Source organism: Nanorana parkeri, unplaced genomic scaffold (assembly GCF_000935625.1).
Source record: "Nanorana parkeri isolate BGI_ZX_2015 unplaced genomic scaffold, ASM93562v1 scaffold885, whole genome shotgun sequence".
Classification (NCBI taxonomy): domain Eukaryota; kingdom Metazoa; phylum Chordata; class Amphibia; order Anura; family Dicroglossidae; genus Nanorana; species Nanorana parkeri.
The window spans coordinates 657,020-678,445 of NW_017307153.1; the positions used below are offsets into that span (position 1 = coordinate 657,020).

The window sequence follows — 21,426 nt, forward strand, 5'->3', positions numbered from 1 at the left end:
AATGACAACATTAGGAAGCTAATGCTAGTACTAGGAAGCTAGTATTTTTTAGCAAAGGTCAAGAAGTGGAGATGGTCACCGGCAGAGGAAGGAGAACATGGAAACAAAAACTCATGGAGGTTTTATCCTTTCCCCACTCTACTAAGAAAGTTCCTTTGTTACAGTCTGTCGCTGTCCTCCACTGGAGAGGTTTCATTTCCTGTCACCGATGGGGAAACAGGCCGAAATATACAGTAAACCTGACAAAGACAAATGTTTACACAATCTATTCAAAGCAAAATAATTTTTTTTGGCTCGACTTCAGCTTTAGACCTAAATACTAATTTTTACAAATTAATTTAAACCGCCAAGCTATATTTACCTATACGCACTGTGTCAGTGCATGGCAATGCCACTGTGTAATTTGTCAAAATAATCACCCAAGACTCTCAGCCAGAGGGGCTGAGTGGTCCAGAAAGCAAATACTTTTACCAGAAAAGAGATGGTTTTCCAATTCTTTACAGGTTTTCTGGATTTGGCTTGGGTTCCTGGAACTTGGAGATTTCAAAGAGAATTGGTAGGGATCAAATCTCACTTTCTGGGTCCATGGTTTAGTAGTGGTCAGCACCTAATAATTGCACACATGTTCACAGCCCTTATGGAAAGGGCATTCTCTAGTGTTCAGTTCTCCACCTGGGAGACAGCAGGACTCCACCCAGGAGTCAGAAAGGAGTCCAGTGCAGCAGGGAGCTGCGGGTTGTATACCAATTGTGCAGGTTAGCATGGTACTGAGGCTGCCTGGAGGAAACAGACATTGGCCTGAGGATTGATGCGGGAGCAGCAGTGCTTCAGGTGAAAAGCCAAGAGGCTTAATGAGCATATGTGTATTTTGTGAAGAGATCCTGAACAACCCCTGTGAGGGCAACTGCCTTGTTATTTGTCAATTTTATTTTTTATTAAAAGTGTGTAAAGAAGCCTTTAAAGAAGATTTCAGTGAGTGGATGTGTCCTTTAATCTGTACTGTTTGAAGCTAAATTTTACAGTACTAAATTACTACAAAAAAGACTAATTGTTGCCAGTATGCCTACTTTCCAGGGGGTAAATCTTAAAAATACATTCAACTACCCAACTATTAACACAAATTTAGCTTATTTGTGCATCACTTGGCTGTAGATCCTCAAATCATCTCTGAATTTGTGCTGACACGGTCCTACCTTCTGGAGGGTGGCTACTTTTGTTCCCCATGTTCGTTGTGAGTGTTGTAAAGTAGCCACCACTCCAATTTCACTCCCGTGATAGACTACAATCTCATGTTTAGTTTACTAATTTGTATTGAAATGATAGTCTATCAGTGCTGGCTACTCTACAACAAACACAGGGACCATGGGGAACAAAATTTGCCACCTAACCAGAGGGAGGGCTGTGTCAGCATGAATTCAGAGTTGATTTGAGGATCTACAGCTGGGTGATAAACAAATAAGCTACATTTTCATTAATAGGGTACTTGAATGTATTTTTTTGGTTTAACTCCTGAGTTTAGTGTCACTTTAAGAAAATAAAGGAAAACAGGTGGTGGGTTAGTATATGAATACATATACCCCCATCTCTATAACTGTTTATTTAAGATATGAGCTTGGTGCCTATGCCTGTTCAACTCAATGGAAATATTTTCTTATACCCAGCATAAAAGGAGTCAACAGAGTTGGAATTTGTGTTCTGCTGCACCAAGAGGCAAGATATGTTTCAAATCCCAGTTTATCCACAACAATGTGAATTAAAGTTCCACGAGTCCCAGTAGAATTGCACAAGGTTTTATGGCTTCATGCAACATAGTGCTGCTGACTAATAACACAATGACCAGCAGAGCGTCTGTTAGAATAGAAATGTAGTAGCTGCTGTTGGCAAATTATTTTTAAAAGTGCAAACTTCAGGGCTGTCATCCTTTCTCAATAAGACATTAGACTGGTGAATAAAGGTCATCTTTGGACAAGCCAAAAATGAAAACAAATCTGCATTAAAGTCACTGATAAAGACAATAATGATAATCCTTTGATGTTACATTTTCGTTCTCGAGAACACAGTCAGAATAATAGCTTTGCATACATTTTCAGGTACTGAAAAAACCCATCATTGGTTAATAATTAACTGATCTTACATGATGGTAACTTCTGACATAAGCTTATGTAAGCATTCATTTAAGCAGATGGTATCCTTAAAAAAACTAATGTATCCACTCTAGGAACAATGTCTTTTTTTTTTTTTTTTACCAGCAGATTAACACAGAGGTTCATTTAAACACAGTCTTATTTTAGAAAGATTTTAGAAAGATTATTCTAGAATAATTTCCCAATTAAAAGTACAGAGACTCATAGATGGAATAGACCAATGACATAGATAACATGATAAGTATCATAGACAATGGTAGATAATAATTCCCTGTAAATCTTCCCACAAATAAAAAACTTCCCTTCTTGCCCAGACATCTCCCTGTATATTTCCTTTTAAAAATAAAAATTCAGGTAACCGTAGAGAAACTAAATATTTGGGACCCCATACAAACCAGCAAACTCATCCTTACTCTACTCAAACAGGTTATGGGTTACTTGTAAGGCAAAGTTAGCCAGAGCACGGAGAATTGCTGAGTAAATGACGAGTCTCAGCTAGTATAAAAACCTATTCAAAGACAACATGGACAGCAATGTCTGTAAAACACTCCAGATTATGTGAAAATAAAGTAAAAAATTATAACCATGTACTGTCAGAAAAAGAAATGTAAAAAGTATATTATGTCACCAGCACACCAAGGATCTGTGCCCAAAACAAATAAGCATTTTGTCAAGTGATGGCTATCTTCTTGACAAAATGCTTATATGTCAATAAAGACTGTTAGGGTGACACCTCCTGGCAGGTGACACAGGCTTACCTGAGGGGCGGAGTCTAAGTACCAGACGGTGTTCACCAGAGCTACTGATGGTGGAGATGGGCTTGGCTGCTTGCTGGTACCAGGTCGCGGCCCCTAGGGTTGCCCTACCAAGGAATGGACGAGAACAGGAGGGCTCCAATGAGGGGACAGTAGTCAGATCCAGGCAGAGTTCAAGGCAGGAAGCTAGCAGAGGGTGGTCAGACAGTTGGCAACTAGTAATCAGAGGATATAAGCATTAGACTAGAGCAAAGTCAGGTCCAGGCCAAAGATCAGGGTGGGCAGCAAGCGAAGAAGGGTCAGACGGTCTGGGTCAGCAACAAGAAACCAGCAGAAGTATATAGCTCTTTAACAAACAGGAAGCTGGCAAAAAGACACAACACCAGCTCCTTGCAGAGCTAGTGATTAAATACCACTCTGAATCAGAGATGACATGCCCAGCCTCAGGGTTCACTGGAAGTCCTGGTCTAGAATCTGTTAATATTATTAGCCATACTGGCCTGGACCCAGTGAGATCCATTAGTAGCGGATCTTCTGGAAATCCTGCCTGGGATTCTCAGAGGACAACGGTAAACCCTGACAGGTACTCTGATTTTACCATAACAAAGACATTTTGTACACAGATCCTCGGTGTGCTGGTGTCATATTGTAATTTTTGGATTCAAGTGGTGCCATCTGCAACCTCTTCAGTACCCATTTCACAAGTGGTATACAAAACTCATTGTTTTTATTGCTACCTTCAAGGCACCCCTTCTAACTATGCATGTATATCTTGCTGCCTCTTATTTGAATTCTGTTTATTTTTCAACACCTTGAATTTCTACCTCTTGTTCCAAAAATGTTGTGACCAATTGTTTCAGGATATGTAAAAATTGCTGCGATTAAAGTAGTCAGTAGGGTGTCCCCAGATTTCATTTTGAAAATATGTACACCTTATACACTAATGCAAATCAGCTTTCTTTCAGCCTTTACTGAGGCAGAGGTAGCAAGTAGATTGATCAAGAGTAAGAGATGAAGGCCATAATCTAGCAAAGAAAACTTCCATGTAGATTAGTAATAGTGATGGCCCGTACAGGTCAACTCAAACTCAATGCAAGTCAATGGGGTAGAACTTTCAGAAACGATTGTCTCCTTTAAGAGGACTTATATGCAAGTTATTGGCCATAAAAAAGGCATTGGGGTCCGGGTACTGCACTAGGGGACAGGAATCAATAGGGAAAAAAAAAACCAAAAAAACGTTTTTGAAGGAGCAGTGATTTTTACATCACTTAAAGGGTAAGAATAAAAATGAAAAAATCCATTAAATATCGTGCCTGGGGGGTCCCCTTAAACTGCCTGTGAAGTGGCGGATCTGTACGATGTATAGAACCTGCTGCAGCAAAAAGTGACATTTAAAAAGAAAAAAATGACATTTCAATTGCCGGTAATTGGTTTCCTTTAATCTTTTAAACAACTGCTTGGGGAGGCAGCCTGTCCTTTTTGGCCTTTCCGACCTGATGCTTTTTGCAATAGACTGCAATAATCGACTGTTAGAATTGACTGCTATAATAGACCAGTATGACTGACTGCTATAGTATAGAACTCGGCCATAGAACTCTGCCATAGAACTCGGCCATAGAACTCGGCCATAGAACTCGGCCATAGAACTCGGCCATAGAACTCCGCTATAGAAACTCTGCTATAGAACTGCGCTATAGAACTCGGCTATAGATTCTCTCTTAGTTTAACTCCAGCAACACACTGTGTAGGGCTGCAGTGTAAGCAGCCCTATATAGTGTGCTGCTGGGACTTAGCTATGAACCATGATTGGGCAAAGTCATCATGACTTTGCCCAGTCATGGCTCTAACAAAGTACTGAGCCCTGGTTGGGCAAAGTCTTGCACCTGATCTGTGGTCAGGTGCAAGCCTTTACCCAATTAGAGCTTCACAAGGCGCATTGCCTTGTGGGATATTGCACGGTCAAACAGGCCGCAAACATCCTTATAGTTTGTGCGTTCAGCGAACACACGAACTAGCGATGTTCGATTCGAACTCATGTTCGACTCCAACATACAGCCCATCCCTAATTACCGTATTTTTCGCTCCATAAGACGCACTTTTTTCCCCCCAAAAGGAGGGGGAAAATGTGCCTGTGTCTTATGGAGTGAATACCTATCGCCCGACGCCCGGGACATGCAGTTTCGGGCGCCGGGCGAGTAGTTTCTTTTTGTACATTCAGCCCTGCTCCTGACAAGCAGAGCTGAATGTACAGTGGGAGCCGCTGTTCGTTTAATACAAGCAATCTAAGTAGATCCCTTGTATTAAATCGAGCGGCGGCGGCATCGGCGATAGTGTCCGCCCCCCCCCGCCCAGGATTTCTGGGTCCCCCGTTCCTCTGCGGGACGCCGGGACTGTGACCCATCACGATCCCCCATAGGAGCTCACCATAGAGCCCATTGAGCAGACGAAGAACGACGTTCTTCGTCTGCTCTGTGTGATTACTGAGACAGCGCCACCTGTCTCAGCAGTCACTAACTGCAGCTTCTGTGACAGAATTTCTGTCATAGAATTTCTGTCACAGAAGCCATGCGTCCTATCGTCCGGAGCGTCTTATAGACCGCAAAATACGGTAGTAGCTTTTTAATGCAATTGCTTCACATAATCAGAAAGAATGACACATCAGGCATGTATCATTGCTGGCAAGTAGGCCTCAAACACAAGTTAGTTTTGCTTGTTCACAACTCTCAACAACTTAATTTCAAAAGTCACAATAACACTTTATAGCTTCCTTTAAAAAACTCTGGGTGGTAGGAGGTGTAAATAATTGTCCAATGAAGTGTATTCCCCTAAAATATATATTTCTGCAATCAGCATTCTCACAGTTGCTGAGATGATGGCTTTAAATTACAGGCTGGAAAATGTATCATCACAGAAATGCATATTTAGGCAGTTGAATGTAATCTTATCTGTATACTCTCAAAAGAGTATGATAAATTAAACAGATGTTTTAAAAGGACCTTTACCTTGCTAAACCAACATAATACATGTTAATGAATAGTCCATGCAAAACCTGGTATGTAAACCTTTATCATAGGAATGGTCCCGCACTGAATACATGAGATGGACAGTTGCCTAATATCTAACAAAAACAAAGTGGGTAAAGCACAAAATCAATTATCTGCATATTTCCAAACAATAACATATAATTTATATCTTCTTTAATCCATTTTATATTAATCTGTGACTTTACCTCAGAAAAGTTCCAAAATTACTACTCATCCAAGTGATTTAGATTAATGAGATGTTAATGGGTGTTACTAAAGTAACATCATAGAAGGTTATTACAACATTTTATATCTTCTGATGAACTTATTTGAGATATAAGACAATATAGATATAGCCCGGGGATGCTGTATTTTTATCTAAAAGATAATTATACAAAATACATATTTCACTAATTCTAAATGGAAATCAGAAAAACCCTATATTTCCATGAAAGGCAAAATCATATACAACTATACTGTATATTCCTATCTGAAATCAACATAAACATTAATGATTTCATTTCTGCCATTCTACTGACTATGACAACTAGCAGTTAAACTCTTTGGATGAACTGCAGGGTTTATAATTCAATGAAAAAAGAAAATGCAGATCACAAAGATTGCATCTAAAATGGGCTTAATCTGTAAACAGCAACATTTCTAAAATCAGTACAGCACTTCTGACAAGAGTGGTATTGCCAAGACTAGCAATCTAAATTAATTCTCATATCTGCTTAGTTCACCAACTCCCAATGTCTCATTAGAGAGAGTCCTGACAACTGCTTAATTTTCAAGAATACAAGCTAAACTCCTTCCTCTGGGTACTATAATAATTCCTTGCCATCTTTTTCCTTGCATCTCTACTTAATATGGAACTAAAGTCCAAAGTACATTCTTCCTCTCAAATGATGCTCCATCCATGAGCTCCCTCTCTGCCGCTGACCTCCTCAGTCTTCTTCTGGGTTTGGTGACTTCGGCAATCTTGATTGACTGGCCCAGGATGAAGTAACTCCCGCCCCTGCGAATCAGAGTTAATTCTTCCTGGCACCAAGGCATGCCAAAATTGTACACTAATTTACACATGCATCCTGCAATAAAGCCGTCCACTTTCATCTTACACACACAGGGCAAAGTGACAATGTCTTTGTAATGACCCCCCCCCCCCCCAGTTATTTTTTCGACACCAGCACTGCATTGCAGCTCCTGACTCCACTGCAGTTCACACTAAAATTCAAGGTGTTGGCTACTGTCAGTCACTAAGGGGAGCGGTGACATCACTCCCCTGGTCATGTGACACTGCTCATGCCTGGCAATTGGCTGCTAGACCTGAGCATTGTCACACAGCGGGAGGTCACAGGCTACACCATACCTGGAAGCACTTGTTATTGTTGCTGGTTTTGAGACAGGAGCGATGAAGAAATCTTTCTAAGGTAAGTTTAACTGTCACAGGGTTCGAAGTTTTTACAAAGGGACTATTGCTTTGCTCTGAATGGGCAAAGTGACAGTGTCTCTTTAAGGAGTGAGTGACCTGGAATAAGTGCTGTATGCAGCCAGAAAGCCCTACTTTACTGACTGCCTGCTTTTCCCAAGTTAGTCCTCACTAAGTGGTTGAAGCAAAGATAACCATGACAGCCCTTGGGTCTGTACTCTGCACCAATGAGGATAAATTAGCAGTAGCAGCTTCTGAATTTGTATTTCTTTAAGAACAATGTTGTTTAAGATAAAAGCCTCTGAATATCCAGCAGTTACACCAAATTTTGTACAATGTGACTAACATTGTACAGTATGTAGCCATAGATGATCATGAGCCAATGACCTTAGACAACCTGTATTATCTAGGAGTAATTAGAAGAATATCTGACCTTCAGGCACCTTTCAGAGGGGCACCTTCAGTTCTGATTCTCAGGGGATCCATGCATTGATCCAATTCTGTGTCCTTCCAGTTTTTCCCCCCATGTTGTGTTGGAGGAAAAAAATTGAAATTACCAGACCCATGTTGGTCTACGGGAAATCGGATCCGGCTACCCATAGACCAACATTGTGCTTCCGATCAGGTCCGCCTGAAAAACTGACAGATGGATCTCATTGGAATGCCCATGTGAAAGCGACCTAAAATGTATTTCCACTTTCCAATGTATTTCTAGCAGACAGTTTTGGATAACACCTACTTTATATTATATACATGTTCCTATTCACATAGCATAACTGCTGCTTACTTTTATTAAATGCTTCTTTCTGAAAACTTAGGACTAAAAATCCTACTCAGCTCTCCCTTGCTACATATTGTTCATGAGGGGGGAGGAGAGTTGTGTTTGCCATAATTAACCCTGTCTGTATTATGATGGCAGATTTCATTATCACTTAACTAGATTCGCAGGGCTCTCGGACCTAGCAAATGGTTAGATATTGGGGGAAATTTACTAAAACTAGAGCAGACAGAATCTGGAGCATCTGTGTATAGTAACCAATCAGATATTATCTTCAGCTTGTTCAGTTAGGCTTTGAAAAAAAAAGCTAGAAGCTGATTGGTTACCATCCTTGATCTCACTGTTGGCAATTATAATAAAAATATGAACTTGTTACTGTTTTGTAGTTGTCAGTTTGTCTTCTATGCTTTCTATTTAAAAAAACCTCTTTAGTTTTGAAGGAGAACTATAGCGTTTTTAGGACTCAAGCAGACATATCGCAAATACAGTCGTATTGGCACACAGCGTAAAATACACATGTATTTGCAGTGCCCAGGAGCCCCATCATACCCACCATACATGGGTATAGATATGTAAATGTTAATATCGGCGTTTACAGACACATGCGTATGGGTGTAACTTCCCAAACATTAAACTTACTTATGCACATGTAAATGCCAGTACTTGTATTGACATGCGTTTACCAGCTTACAGTATATTCTGTCCATACAATCATATGGACCCAAAAACGCAGGAGATAGGGCTCCCAGGTGCTGCAAATATGAGTGTAATATGTCCATACGCTTGTATTTGCGTCCAAATGTATAAGCCCTTAATGGTTTTTAGATATGTGAAAGAAATTACCCAACTGTAATCAATGTTATCTATGCGTGCTACGGTCTTACTTTCTGTATAGTATAGTTTGTATACTTATATGTACATGGGTCAACCATTTTTCTTATTACCTTTTGCTTAGTGCTGCACCATTGTTGGGTCTTGGTTATACTTTTTTTTTTTACTACAAATCCACCAAATTGGGTCACTCTGATTAAAAACAAAAGGCACTCTGTAGTCTCTAATTATGCTTAGGCTTAATTCACATGAGGAAGAATTGGATCATCTTTTTTCTTATGGCAAGAAAGAAGTACATGTTTACTCAAAATAATACATTGATTTGGTAATTTGTTAATTTGTCTTAATGATTTATGTGAATTTGAATTGTAATAATCGGCCCACTTTATCTGTTAGTATTTGCCATGCTGGTTTCTTTAGTCCACCAATTTCTAGAGCTACAGCTTGTATTACTTCATGCTGGGCTAGCTGTCTTCTCTCAAGCTTTTCATGTGTGCTGTAGACTTTCTTTATTGGGGCTTATGTATGACAGTTTCCCACGCGTTCCAGAATGCGAGGATCATAACGAGATCTCTATATAATGAGAAGAGAAGCTTCTTGCTGAGCGTAAGGACACAGCCAAGGAATTAACCACCACTCTGCCAGAGGCTAACGCAATCTGCTTATTTCTCTTAAAGATGTTTACATGCAGTGTAAGTGTAACAGATAAATGGTAGGTAATAATAAAATCTGATGTGAATGTATTTCTGGCTCATGAATCATGCATGCTTGTTTGCCTTCTTAAAATTCCCTGTATATTTGCTTGAAAAATCCAGAATGTGAAACGAAATGTGACTAGTGAGATTAAATAGGAATTATGAAGAAGTATTTCTGACGTTTGCTAATGGGAACCTGTGTTTGCAGAAAACTTCCAATCATGTGAAGCACAAGTTCCTATCTTTCTATTTTACTTCAGTTTAACTTCAGCAAGAGTAAAAATTACTACTTTAGTAACCCACCCTTTGTGTCTCTGCCATTTCACAACTTCAGTAAATAATTCACTTTTTGGGGAATGAATGTTTAACATATCCGATTAACGATGATTTATTGTGTTATTTAAAAAAAAAAAAAATCGTACAATAAAACTAAAATAAACATTTTTTATTTTCACCACATTCCTGTTTCTTGCGGTTCTGGTTTATTTACATAGCTCTGCCACACAGCAGACCCCTGTCTGGCTGAACAGGAGATCTGATTGTTTTCTACTGTAGTTAAGTAATTGTTACAGGTCCCTTCCCTGAACTAGCCTGTGATTAGACTGTGAAGGGGAAACAGAACACATAAGAGCTCATCTCTCTTTCGCTATGCTTTCTTCTTTTATCAGCATGCTCCTTGTCAATATATGAACTTACTGCCCTTATGCGGCTTCTCCCTTTCCCAGTATGAACTCTGCTATATAAAAGAATGCAAGTTATTAATGTTTTGCATTTGTAATAAAATTGTTCAAAATATTAAATTTTCATCATAAAACAAACGACTCCTAAGGAGCAGCAGTCTAGAGACCTGTTAATGTTACAGTGAGTGACACAATTACTAAGTGTCAGTAAAACAATAAAGTAAAATATGAAGAAGCCTCATACCGTCTGGTGGTGAGCTCTCAGAAATCAGGAGATGAGCAGCAGGCGTGTGCCAGGGTCAGTTCAGCTGTAGATGTGAGAGCCGAGAAGGCAACAGACAATTGTCAGTGAAGGCCAGACAGGATGGAGGCAGTCGGCAGACATTATTGTAATCTAGAGGCAGGCATGGGTCAGGACAGGCAGCAGACTGCAGACAGTATCATTATCCAGAGACAGGAGGGGTCCCAGAACCCTTTGGTGACGGCTTGTCAGGATAAAGTTGAAAAATTAGACGGTCTGCATGGATGGAAGAGACTGGTACCCAGGAATTTTCCTTTGGGCCAAAACTCTTCCACTGAACAAGATACTGGATTTATTTCCTGGTTTTCCTGGAATCCAAGATATGCTCAATAGCATATTCCTCTTGACTGTTGACAATCTGTGATAGTTGAGAGGAGACAATGGTGTTTCGATGAACCGGTTTTGGAAGGTAAATGTGAAAAGCAGTAGGGATCTTCACTAAAGCATAGAGTTACAATTTGTAAGGAGTGTCACGTGCATTCGAGTAAGGGAAGATCAGCACATGCGCATGCACAGATGTGCATGAGCGTGTGTACACGGATGCATTAGCATACACACTTAGCAGCATTTGCTCAAGCAATGCATGCATGCTCAGCACTGGTGTTGGTGCCAAATGGCCAGTAAAAACTGGAGCATAACAGATTGCTGAGTGGTCTTTAGCTTGTCCTTGATTATCTGCACCATGACCTGCTATTCTGTTTTCCTATGTTCAACCCAGCCTTCCTATTGGACTTTTTCCTTGTACCTCTTCTACAATGGCCTGTATCCTGACATCATCTCTGCCTTGTGATTCCTACTTCATTGTTACTGAGCTTGGTAGGCACAGTTTACCAACTCTCTATAGCATCTAGACTCGATACCAAGCTAAAGCTCACGTCCTTGCTATGCTCCTGCCTCCTGCTCAGGTGATGCTGTGTCCTTTCATCTGTTTCCTGCTTTGTGGACTACAATTGTCTGAGCTATACATCCGATAGCCGATACTGCCTGCAACATCAGTTCTTGTGCCATTCTGTGTCCTCACATTCCTTGTCACCACTTTCATGGTTGTTGGAACAGAGGTGCAAGAGAAGCCCCTTCAGTCTTCACCAGGCATGTGACCCAATCTGAAGCAGACCATGTTGATCTGTTTTATAGGGGCTTAAAAATCTGTGAGCCAGCTTTTGAGTGGGAACCTCAAGGGTTATGTTTCTCATAGAAAGCCGGTTTACCCACCTGATTACCCACCTCGAACTGAGGAGCATTGGAGCAAAGACTATGGCAAACTGTTTATGGGTGGCAGAACTTGAGGAAAAGCTAGTCTGGGTTATGTTCTAAATTTGAAAAAAGGTTTGGACTTTACTACTGGCGTTGGGAAATTCCAAGGAAATATTAAAGAAAGAATAGAACTTAGGATGGGCATTATAAACACAGGAGAAAAGAGTGGGGCCAGTTGTTACAGGTAAATTTAGCCCAGGGCAAAACTGAGGACCATTCAAGTTGTTTATCTGAAAGAAAGCAGCAAAGATATGACACTAGTGGCTGGTTTGTGAGCTCATTCTGCCTGTTATTTGGGGGGTGGAAGGCAGGAAGAAAGAGCTAGCTAAAACTCAAGGTACAAAATGCTCCCCAAAACCTTGCCTTAAAATGTGTTCCTCTGTCTGAGAATATTCAGGGTTACACAATGAAGTTTAAGTATTCTAACAACAGGAGTGCCAGCAGCTTAGTGGAGGAAAATGTAGGAACTGGAATGAAATGAGCCATTTTACTGTGATTGTATCTAACCTCCATTGTTGGTTGTCCCCTTTTCCCTTTTACCTTTCCCAGCATAATTGTCTTTTCCACTAAGTTGGCACTCCTTATATGTTCAAAACACCAAAGTTCAAAGGCATCAATACTTTTCCTGTCTTGTTTCTTCATTGTCCAGCTTTCACCTCCATAGAGAGTGACAGAAAATACCATAGCCTGAGCAATTCTGATTTTTGTACTTATAGACACATACGTACTTTTAAAGAAGTTTTCTAGGTATTTTATCCCTGCTCTTCCGTGCCAAGTCTGCATCATATTTCTTGACTGCTGTATCCTTTGTTGTTAATAATTGATCCAAGGAAGCAGAAGCTGTCTTCACCATCCGCTTCGAAGTCAGCCGTCTTTCCTGTTGTCATAACCTTAGTTTTTTTTATAATAAGCTGAAATTCCATCTTTTCACTCTGTTCTTTTAATTTCTCTATGAGGCTTTTGAGGTACTTTCCAATTTCAGCTATAAGCTCAGAGTCATCAGCATATAAAAGAGTGTTGATATTTCTAACATGAATCCTGAAACTTTTATCATCTTCCTGTAGTGCTGCTTCTCTAATTTTATGTTTAGCATACAAGTTGAATAAGTATGTATCCTTGATTAAAGTTTTTGCCAATTTTAAACCAGTCTGTGTTGCCATTTTCTGTCATGACTGTGACATCTTGATCAGTGTATAGTTCTTCTGCAATGTTACCTCTTAAATATATTAATAGCCATTTATATTTTGTGCATTTGGAAAGACGACATAGCCTCTTATGAAGCAATATGCTAGGTTGGCTAGAACCGGCAACCTTAGGAGGTTCATCACAAATTTTTCAGATCTTACTGTAAAGAACTCTTTTCACATGCAACCATTATTTATTTTCTCCTCCAGGCATATCTTGTCATAACCTTAAAGTGCACAAGTGCCCAGACTGTGGACATTAAAGTATTTACGTATCTTTAACCAGTAGTAAAGAGATTTACAGTAAACCCTTACTGACTTTTGTAGCTGCAGGAAGTGTGAAGAAGTTAATCTTCAGAGTTCACAATAGAGCCACGGAAATTGTAGCTTCCCTCCTGTTCTCTTCTCTGACAGCAGGGACTTTAGATGTAAACAAAGATAGGAGCTCTACACTGTAAGAAACCTATTAAAACTGGACTACCGGGTCTCTGTTGTGATATAACTGGCCAGAGAGCCAACTTAGATGACTTCACTACTTCTCTAGTGACATTTGAAGATACATTTCTTCACAATACCTGCAGCTACAGAGGTTAGTGAGGGTTTGTTTTAAAAGCTCTTTTTCTGTTTTGTTAAAAATGTGTAAATCATTTTAATGTCCATAGACTGTGTACATTAAAGTGAGAGTGGCCCTTGGCATTGGTTCTGAAATGAAGTTTTTATTAAAATTTCTAGTTAGCGCTTATCTTATCCTTACAGGACACAGCAAATGGAGTACACATGCACACACATGGGGGGCGTGGAAGTGGTTCCATTGAATTCAAAATGCAGGGGGAAGTTTCTCAGCGATCGCGGTGCGTTCCAGCAGCTACCACTCTGGAACGCACACGCTTTCGGTGTGAACAAGCCCTTAACAGACAGTGCATTTACAAACAGGCATTTACAAACAGCAAGATGCACAAATACTGTCATTGCACGTAGCATATAGTAAATGAGGTAGTTCGTTTAGTGGGGAAAGAATTACGCAAATCATAGCATATAGTCCAAACCTTACACAAATAAAAAGATAAAGGAAGGAAACCAGGAAAGAAATGTGGGAGAAATGAAGAGAGAACTAGAAGCAAAAATAGAAACTCGGTACTAGGCACCAGCTCCGCCTCAGACCTAGAAAGAGTGGTCAGGAATGCCTCTTCCTCTGCTATCCATCGAAGACAGCATCCTCCATCGCATCCCATACTTTCTTATAAGAGGTCAAGGTGTTTTATATATATATTCCAGTTTTTGAACGTTCTTTATTCTGGAATAGAGGTCCATGTCTGAAGGTGGAGTACTATGCTTTCAGTGTAGGGCTATAAGGCAGCGTGCAGCTGTCAACACATGAGATGCTAGTTTTTTGTTAAATTTTTAGAACCCTTCTAAGGGAAGACCTAATAAGTAATTTAAGGGGTCTAAAGGAATTTTCTGGTGAAGGCTCTGTAAGAGAGTCTGGACATTCCTCCAAAATGGCCTGATTCGACCACACTGCCTGAAGATATGGAAGAGAGATCCGGCTTGAGACATACATCGCCAACAGAGCAACAGATACAATGGGATATATATTATGAAGAAATTCAGGAGTATGGTACCAGTGATATAGTGCCTTATACTGATTTTCCTTAAAGACGCAGCATATAGAGGACCTAGATGCTGAGCTCCATATACTCTCCCATTGATCTTGTGTAGTGTTCAATCCTAACAATTTTTCCCACTTTAACATGTAGGGTTGTCTCATAAATTCACCGGGAGACGGGTCACATGTCAAATTCTATAGGGTTGAACTCAAGCCCCTAGAGGAAGGTGGCTGTGCACATAGAGATTCAAATGGGGTACATTTAGAAAATAGCTGGGCTTTTGCGATGGACTGGGCAAAATGTTTAATCTGCAGATAGGCAAATAAAGTTTTAGAGGGAAGTTGATATTTCTTTTGAAGGTAGGGAAAAGGGTTTAGATATCAGATCTATAATATTTCTAAAGTGAAACAGTTGTTTCTCCACCCGAGGAGAGGCTCATTCTGCCACGAGACTTGCCAGGAGGGAGGGGGTGTATTTGACAACTCTACGGGTATTGTCCCCCGCCTGTCTATTCACTACAAAGCTGACTTGGTCCATGTAAATCCCATTAGGTAGAAAGGCAGAAAGTCTATTGGCTAAAATTTTGGTAAATAATTTGTAGTCGGAGTTTAGAAGCGCTATGGGTCAGTAGTTAGCACATATGGTATCACCTTTTATCTGGTTTGGGGATCACAATTATATAAGATTGCAAAAATGAAGACTGACTGAGGGGGCCCTCAGGAAACTGATTGTACAATCTCATTAAATATGGAGAAAGCAATTGAGAATAAGTCTTGTAGTACATATAGGTAAAACCATCAAGCCTCGGTGATTTGCCAGTAGGGAGAGAGACAATAACCTTTTTAGCACTGTTTGTAATATCCTCAACCTTACATGTTCTGGCAGGGGCACACTTTGCTAGTTAGGTATATCTTGAAGCCAATTTTCGGGCAAACAAAAAAGTACCCCAGCACTCCAAGGGTAAATGCTTCTTTTTGTCTAGATGACCGGAAATAAGGCAGATTTACCTACTTGATCCCTGCTCCCACTGGCTCGCTCATGTCTCATGCAGATTTCATGGAACCTGCATTAGACATGAGGATGCCAAGGACTTTCCACCAGCTGGAGCACAGGGGCAGAAGAGGAGAGAACTGACCAGTGGGGTAGCAAAGTTCAGGTAAATACAGTAAATCTGCTTTACTCTAACCTTTAGCCAAAAACAAACACTTAACCCTTGCAGTGCAGAGGTAGCCTCACTGCAAAGTTACTTTTTTTGTTTGTCCATAGATGGACTTTAAATCAAGTGAAATCATGTTATGATCACTACATCTACCCAGATATTCCTGTATATGAACATTTGTAATACGCTCTGCATTGTTGAGACTAACACGTTCAAATTGTTAAATTGTTTAAATTGTTGTGTAATAAATTTCCACTCTTTTTTAGGCTACAACACCAATCACACTAGTTATATGTGATAGTGTGTCCCATCTCCTCCATTGCTCTGAGAGTTAAAGTAAAGAACTATAATTATAAGTTGCACCACTAGCCTGCCTCTTACTGTCCCCTTCCTGGCTTGTGCCATCATTGTTCCACAGAGCAACTCTTTCACAATGATAAATGCTGGTCCTAAACCCTAGAGCCGTGGTTTTCAACTGGTGGGTCGCGACCAAAAAGTGGGTGGCAACCACGTGTTTAGTGGGTCGCCGTGGGCCATTCACTGTGCTAGGTGAGAGGCTCCTCAGCCTCCACCTAGCACAGCAGTGTCAGTTCTCGTACTGAGCAGCCATTCAAAATAAGCTGCCCGGCGACGAGTGTCAGCTTGAGGTGGGGTGTGCTGAGGTTATGACCACGATGGAGCTCCATCTATACGTGCATTGCTTAAAGCTCCCTCGCATGCCCTGTAGAAATGCCTGGACCAAAATGGCGTCACACTCTGGCTTCTGCCACCTCTACAGGAAGGTGTACAAGCAATGTACATATAAATGGAGCTCTGTCACAGCCCACACTGGACCCCAAGCTGACGATCCACTCTAGTTCTTGGAAGGTACGGAGACTGGGTGGATCTTAAAAAAAAAAAGTTTTTTTTGGAGGGTGTGAGATTGTATTTGTGGTTGTGTGTCTGTCAGTGTTTTTGAGGGTCCGTTCTCACTAGTACAGTGCATTGATCATACGATTAATGCACTGTACCAACAATCGTACCTACCATGTGTTCTGGTGTGGGAGGTGCGTTGCCATTCATTTGAATGGCACCTCAAACGCACCTCCCACCCACAGTTCGATTGCCTGCACCGGAACGCATGGTACCGCAATGCTGTGTGTTCCAGTGCGATGCAACTTGGGTCACGACCTAATACCCAAGGACCAATGTGGGTCCTGAGGTTACACAGGTTGAGAACCACTGCCCTAGAGCACCAGAAGATAAATGCTTTCTAGTCTATCCAGCGGCATTGAGAGGATTTTGTCCCAAAGCATCAGCCTGGAGGAGGTGGGATGCACATCATTATAGGTAACTAATGTGATTTGTGCTGTTTCCTAAAAAAAAACAAAACTTCAGCTTTACAATCTCCCAATATTATAGCTAGTCTGTGCAGCCCTTTCTATCTGTGTAAGGATGTAGGATAATGATTATTGGTATATGATGCAAAATGGCTGCCTCTCTAGTCTTTTAGGCAACAGCTGAACGTAGAGCAAAAGTGTTCAAAAACAAGAGTTCTTAAAATGATATTTTATGTTCGGTTAGATTAATTTGCCAGTGCATTTGTACTATTGTTCATTTAATAAACTGAGACAATGCATTCTATCATATCAGTGTTGATATTTTACCTCACTGAGATAGAAAATTCTCCTTTGGAAGTCTGGCTGGCTCGAATGATGAAAAAACCAACATGCTTGCACATAAGTACATTCTGAGCTTCAGTACGTGAAATGTCCTCGCAAAACCACCTGTTGTGTCAAGATCAAAGAAATATTTACTGGTATATTAGAACAGCTGACAAATAGCACGATGTTAGACAACAGTAGATAGGTAATTTAGATTCAGTTATTGTGGCCCAATCTTTAGTCTTATTGCATTCATCTATGTTTAACATCTTATTACAGGAGTGATTTTCATAATCCTGTGTGGCCCCCCCCAGGGAAATATGTCATTCGTCTACAGTGGCCACCCCCCTACTGGATATAGAAGTGTAAGCATTAGTTTTTGATAGATTGGCTCATTTTTAAACAACAGAAAAGCTAGATTTTATAGACTCTATGTACCCACAGTGTGTGTGCCAGTTGTCGCATAGGCTTACAGTGTTAATATGCTGATACATTTTTCTGCAACATTTGCAAATGTTTATGTCTTGGTTCTGTGTGAATTACAATGTACAAATAATACTATTTATAAGAAGGCCTTTTCATCCACTGATACACTCAGCACTAATGCACAGTGTCTAATGGTTCATCCAACTCACACTGAATCGAAATATGCCTAATTATCTGCATAGCCAACCTTACTGCCTAGTGACTTTATATTTTGAGTCCTGAAAAATGCCACATATTCAATATAACATGCTTTTTAACACATCACAGATTCAAATAATGGAATACATTTTATATCTATGACCATAATTGGGAAGGTCAAAGATGTACTTATTTTGAGGATCTCCAATTCTATGTCTATACAGCCAACTCAGAGCTCACAGATCTTATTATCTTACCATTTGAAGAAGTAAAGTACTGCAAATGTTTCTGTTTTATGTTAAACTAGTTGGCGCATTATGCAAATGTTATCTTGAAATGTGCATAATAGGTTTGCATAGAAATAAAATACTCTGAAGACTGAACTGTTACTGTTCTATTTGATTTCTATGGGTTTGATTTCTATGAGTTATAGGTTGCCTTCTGCTGACCTGAGTGTGTAGATAAGGATTCAGTTAAACCAGGAATCACTGTCTCTGTAACCTTTGTAATGGTGCTGTCTAAAGGTGCCCATACACCTTACAATTATCTGGAGATTTTTGCCTGCGATTGCGTTTTTGTCAGAAAATTTGCCAGTTAATGGGGAGTGTACAACCTCAATTACTGTACAACTGGCAGATTTTTGTCTTTCAAGCAGGCTAGAACATTTTTGTCTAGTTGGATGAAAATTGACAGGTTAGTGGCGTTGTTGTACAACAACAATCTCAAGATGCAAACTGCACATGCTCAAACGAAAATCTGTCCTTTTGATTGATGAAAATCGGCCAGGTGGTGGTGCTGACGAGTGTTAATTGCGAACTACATTGGTCTGTGCATGATGGGTTAGTTGTAAGAAAATTGAATGAGGGTGAGATGTCTGGAAACAAAAGTTGTACAATGGTTGAAAGGCGTATGGCCACCTTTAGACCAGATTTAAAGTGTTTCTCATGGAATATGCAAGTGTAGCATGTCATAACCATAGCTGTTATTCCTTCTATCATCTAAACTGTAGGACCAAAGCAGCCTGAGATCCAAAATCATAATTTTGGGATGTAAAGATTTCAACATTAGCTAGAGATTGTCATATAGCAATAGCACACCTAAAATAGGGGAGCCAGCATGAAGCGGAACTTCAGCAAAACAAAATTTTTTTTTCCTTAAAGGGGAACTATGAGGTGAGTGATTTTCACTCTCCTCATAGTTCTAGCCGACCTGTGACAATGAGACTGTCACAGGTCGGCTCAGTAAATTGGGAGGTGAGCGAACACATACCGGCGTTCGCTCACTTCTCGATCATCTCCCTGCAGAGAGCGGTGACTGTCAGTCACGGCTCCCCGCAGGGATTCCCCCCTCCCCGCTCCGATCCTTCAGCGCTGACTGGAGGAACGGACGGGGAGGGTGTGGGTACAGCTGGCTCTGCCTCTAGATAGGCAGAGCCAGCTGTCATTCATGCAGGAGGGTCGATCTCGACAGCATTGTGTGGATCCGTCCCAGCTGTGGGGGTCTCAGAATACCGCAAGCTGTAGCTCACGATATACTGAGCTTTGGGTAACGGGAGGAAGGTGACATTTTAAAAACAAAATCCGGGGACAATGTATTCCTGGGAACATAAAACAAACTTAGTTTTTTAATACTCACCTGATCCCTGCATCCACCAAATGTGCGGCCTCCCGTCTCCCACGCTGTTAGAAGTTGCATACAGAGCGTGCTGGTTACTACTTAAACCGTCGCACGCTGTGTGCAGCTTCTGAGAAGATTCGCTATTAGCGTAGCGCGAGCGATGCAAAATGCACAGCCGGCTTCCTCGCTACGCTAATAGGGACATCATTTGTCTGGGGACGGTCTCCTGAATCCGGGGACTGTACCCAGAAATCGGGGATGAATGTAGGGCTGCAACAACTAATCGACAAAAAAAGGGGGGGGGGAGGGGGGGGTTGCGCAGGTGTGCGGCTTCCATTCTGTTTGGACCAGGGTGTCCAACAAGTATGCTGTAGGGAAACACAATTTTTTTTCTCCAATTTTTTGTTTCCCTACGTATTCTGCATTGCGCTGTATCCCAGCAATAATACATTACACAGCACAATGCGGAATTCCACCAGCTATAATGTATTATTGCTGGAACTTGTAGTCCCCCTATACAGCGAAATGCAGAATACCACAAGCTATAGAGCTATACAAAACCCAGCAATAGTATATTATAGGTGGTGGAATTCCACATTGCGCTGTATAATGTATTGCTGAGTCCTCTATAGCCGGTGCCATTCTGCATTGATTGCTGTATAATTTTACACTTTCCATTTCACTATATTGCCTACCACACTTATTTTTTCTTATTTCCACCGCTCCCACCTGAGACTCTTTAGACATCAGGCGGAGAACCCAGAGCAACAGAGTTTGTAGCTTCATATTATTCTGCATTGCTGTAATATTTATTGCTGGGATTTGTAGTTCTCTATAGCTGATGCTGTTCTGCATTGCTGTATAATGGTATTGCTGGGAATTGTAGTTCTCTATCTGTTGGTAGTCATTATTGCTGGGATTTGTAGTCCTCTATAGCTGGTGATATTCTGCATTGCGCTGTATAATGTACTATTGCTGGGATTTGTAGTTCTCTATAGCCAATGCCATTCTGCAATGCTGTAAAATGTATTTCTGAGTTAGTGGCAGAACTACCAGTGGCGCAGCAGTCATGCACGCGCACACCCCTGACAAGGCATCCCTCCACTACCAGTGCGCTTTACATTTCCTAAACCGATAAATACATTCAAACTACTGTTACATAGATGGCAAAAGTGACAGACAGGGGCGGGGAGAAGCCGGGGAAGAGGCAAAGCGTGAGGGGGGCCAAGTTGCTGCACCATGGGCCTCTGGGTTGTACTTGCCCCCTGGGCTAAAAGTTGCCATTCAGCCCCTGGTCCTCCCGTTACCCTGAGGAGAACTATGGGGAAAAGACTTAACCCCATAGTTCTCCTTTAATTCTGGTTAGAATGGCAAAGGTTTATAACTTCCTGAATCCTTTCACTTTCTTTCCCAGTGCCCACTGTGTTCTTGAGCACTCAACTAAAGGCCATCACATTATAGGTTCACCACTTTAGTTTAGGGTCAACATTATTTTTTTAATGCAAGTGTACATAGGTAGGGATATGAAAAAATACTGAACATGTAATTTTGTTTTAATTTATATTAAATACTTACAGTTTATAGGTCCTCTGCACAGCCAGGGGCACTCTCACCGTCAGACATTAAACATCTCTGACAAAGTAAATATCTGAAATGTGGTTTCTACTCTCCTCTCTTAACATGCGTTTCCTACCATTGCTTC

The 21,426-nt window shown here is 40.9% G+C and overlaps 1 protein-coding gene across 2 annotated transcripts in view; it reads right to left on the reverse strand.

The window, feature by feature from the left end:
• The window catches only part of GRAP2 (GRB2-related adaptor protein 2), a 59,765-nt gene that overhangs the window by 25,614 nt on the left and 12,725 nt on the right, over positions 1-21,426 (reverse strand). For both annotated transcript variants that reach the window (XM_018565773.1, XM_018565772.1), the window contains exon 2: positions 17,487-17,606. In XM_018565773.1, coding sequence (XP_018421275.1) covers positions 17,487-17,606 — 120 coding nt within the window. The remainder of the gene's footprint in view (positions 1-17,486; positions 17,607-21,426) is intronic.